General features: G+C 56.5%; 1 protein-coding gene across 1 annotated transcript; it reads right to left on the reverse strand.

Annotated features, from left to right (window-relative positions):
- Positions 1–2,066: 2,066 nt before the first annotated feature.
- On the reverse strand, positions 2,067–3,114 carry KCTD12 (potassium channel tetramerization domain containing 12). The gene has a single exon (XM_059817058.1). It carries the CDS (start codon positions 3,112–3,114, stop codon positions 2,116–2,118), a length of 999 nt encoding a protein of 332 aa, XP_059673041.1. The 3' UTR covers positions 2,067–2,115.
- Positions 3,115–3,343: the final 229 nt, after the last annotated feature.

Below are 3,343 nucleotides of genomic sequence, written 5' to 3' on the forward strand. Positions count from 1 at the left end.
GTATACATTTCTCTCCTTTTAAAAATACTCCATTTTACAACTATCTACAACTGGACAATACCCAACGCTTTCATACACGCATCTTCAATTTAATCAGATTGATAAATAATCTTACTAGTATAAAAAAAAAAATCCATGATAATGCAAATTATTTTCAGTTTTATGCAGTTGTACATGCACTTAATGAAAGACCATGTGGTGAACACAAAGACTGAGCACTGAAACGCAACTCAATACATATGTAGCTATAGCTCTTTTAGAAGGAATTAAGGTTTTAAAAATAAAACCCTACTGTGAAACTCTTTGGTTAGAATACAAGTGCTAGCAGTATTTCTAAATTTGGAGTTAGAACAATTTATTATTCAAGAGTTTTAAAAATGTAACTTCAAGGCTTTAATATGTACCGCTAAATTCTTCAACACTTCGGATACATTTAGGGTATTTTTCCATGAAGGTCTGAGTGGGCAATACAGGTTTTTAAATCAAGTTCAGGTTTTAAAGGAAAGTGCTTTTGTACCCCAATCTTCATGAATTTCTTACAAAGAGCTGTTCAATCTTCCCTACCATCAAACATGCTGCTCAGATCATCTGTTCCAAAGCAAGCTATGGCTGCGTCCTCCCGGAAAGAAAGACTGTTAGATAGCAGGAACCAAATACAGCTTAGAAGGGGTAAATTCCCCTGAAGAAAGTTGGCATCATTCTTGTTTCTGTAAGGACGTGGCTTACTCCTTTCTAAGAAGCACTAAGTTTGTCTAGGAAAGGTACTTAACTCTCAGCAGTGTCATTGCCCTTGGTAGTACTGCCATGAAAACTGAGAAACAGGTTCTTAAAAAAGTGAGTTTGGTATCAGTTCTGTTGGCTTCAAAGTTTTACAGCACTAACATGACAAAACTTAAAGTTACAAGCAGGGTGCTCTTGATTACACTTATAATGTACATCTACATTAATTCAACATACATGATTACAGCTTCCCAGGAAGGAGACCCTACCTTCACTCTGGCAAGCCTGGCTTCATCTCACCCCCACCATTTTGAGGCTGCTTAAGGAAATATGCATTGAGATTTCTATGCATATTATGAACAGTAACTTCAAGAGAATTATAAGGACTCCACACCACCCATGAAAGTTATGATTCACAAGCACTTTAATTTTTCAAAGCGTTGTTGTTTTACTTCTCGAAGGGATAAAGGTGTGTCTCTGAGGACACTTTATAGTTCGAATGGTTGGTTATCCAGCAAACCCGTCCTTTCACATCAGCCTTACGCACCTGCTGTGCAAGCCCTGGTCCAGTTTAACAGCTTGGAGAAGGGAGTTCCGAGGGACAGGGAGCAGAGAGGGAGATGGCTGCAACCGGTCATGAAGGGCCACACACACCTCCTGCAAAATTACTCATCCCTACAGATGAAGTATGAGTCGGAGTGCCAACCCCTCACTGTCAGGCATCACTTTCACAGGACAGTCCTTCACTGAGAGGCATCACTTTGAGGGGGTGGGGGGATAAAACAGACCATTACGGATCCGCCCAACAAGGCGAAATCTCAGTGAAGAGCATGGGGATGAGAAAAAGACAGCCATTTGTCACGCCACCTTCAATAGAAGTTGCTGAAAAGCAACTGAAAAGTTCCTCAGCCCCTAAATAGGTGTTTTTTAAAACACCCTCCCCTGACAGAGCCATCCCTTGTCTCCTGTGCATGGAGAAGGGCAGGGGCTGGGCGCACACACACACCTTTCTGGGGCAGGTATTTGTCTACTACCGCTACCTCTCTCATTCCTCGCTACTGACACAGCTACTGGGAGGCATGGGAGGGAGGACGATGGTGCGAGCCAGGATACGGTGGCTGAGCGGGGACGTGGTGGGCAAGCAGGGACATGGAGGCTGAGGCACAACATGGTGACCTCCTGTCCCCGGGTCTGTCAGGAGGTGGGTGCAGGAAGGGTGGGGGCTGCGCTGGGGGCTGACCTGCCTTGTCCGTGGAGGCAGCACCAGGGTGAGGAAAGCGCAGGGGGACACAGCCCCCCTCCACGTCCTCCTTCCTCTGGGCCGGGAGGGGACTGTGGGTGCGAGGGCGTGCAGGGACCGCCGCCTTATCCCCACGCCACGGGCCGGGTGGATGCTCAGTCCCGGCAGAAGACGTACTCGGTGTAGCTGGTCCAGATCTTGTCATCGGCAGGACCGCCCTGCTCGGGGGCGAAGGCGCAGGTGCCGGTGGAGGAGCATGCGGCCATGCGGAAGCCGGCCTCAGAGAGTCGGTCGAAGGCTTGCTCGAGGAAGTTGAACTTGAGGTAGTAGCGGGCAGTGTAGCGCTCGGGAGGGCGGTCGGGGTCGCGGCTCTCGTTCAGCGTCTCCCCGAAGACCTCCTTGGCCAGCGCCGTCTTGCCGCAGACGGTGATGCGGGCCACCCGCCGGAACTTGGCGTCGGCCTGCGCCTCCCGCCCGATGGTGTAGGAGCCCCGGTAGCCGATGGTGATGTAGCCCGAGCGTCGCCCGCCCGCCCCGTCCAGCGACTGCGAGGGCGTGAGCAGCGGCCCGCCCGAGGGGCTGCGGCTGGCGGTGGGCGACGGGGCGGACGCCGCGGCTCCCGCGCCGCCTCCTTCCAGCGGCTCGGCCTCCAGGTAGCCGAGGAGCGGCGGCGGCGGCTCCTCGGCGCAGAGCGAGCCGTCGCGGTGCAGGGCGGCGGGGCGGGCGGCGGCGGCCCGAGCCTGCGCCAGGCGGCGAGCCAGGTCGGGCAGCTGGAAGTACTCGGCCTCCCGCTGGAGGCGGCTGCGCTCGGGGAAGTGCTCGGGCAGCACCAGCTGCAGGTCCCGCAGGTAGTCCAGGATGTAGCGGAAGAGGAAGCCGTCGCGGTCGAGGAAGAAGCGGCCCTTGCTGTCCCGGGGCAGCTCGCTGGGCTGCTGCTGCGAGAACATGCGCCAGAGCAGCGAGTCGCGCACCGAGACCACGGTGCAGCGCCGCGTCACGTACACCTGCCCGCCCACGTTCAGCTCCACGATCTCCGGGAAGGACGACCAGCCGCCCGCCGCCGCCGCCGCCCCACTCCCCGCCGCCCCGCTCCCTGCCGCCGGCGAGACGCCGCCGCCGTTGGGCAGCCCGCGGGCGCTGTCCGCCAGGGCCATACCGGAGGGAGCCCGCCGCCGGCGGGGAGCCGCTGCCCTTCCTCCTCCTCCTCCTCCTCCTCCTCCTCCTGCTCCGGCCGCCTGGGCTCCGGCGGTGCTGCCGCCGCCCGCGGGGGAGCGCGCAGCCCTCCGCCCCTGCCCGCCGGAGCCTCCCGCCCCGTTTGTCCCCGGAGCTGCGCGGCCGCTGCCGCTCCGCTGCCCGCTGCGGGCCGGGCGCCTCCGTCGGGCT

This window comes from Gavia stellata, chromosome 1, assembly GCF_030936135.1.
Source record: "Gavia stellata isolate bGavSte3 chromosome 1, bGavSte3.hap2, whole genome shotgun sequence".
NCBI classification, from domain to species: domain Eukaryota; kingdom Metazoa; phylum Chordata; class Aves; order Gaviiformes; family Gaviidae; genus Gavia; species Gavia stellata.

Bases quoted from the DNA above. Each gene is read 5' to 3' on its own strand.
- KCTD12 (XM_059817058.1), bottom strand. From the start codon at position 3,114: ATGGCCCTGGCGGACAGCGCCCGCGGGCTGCCCAACGGCGGCGGCGTC.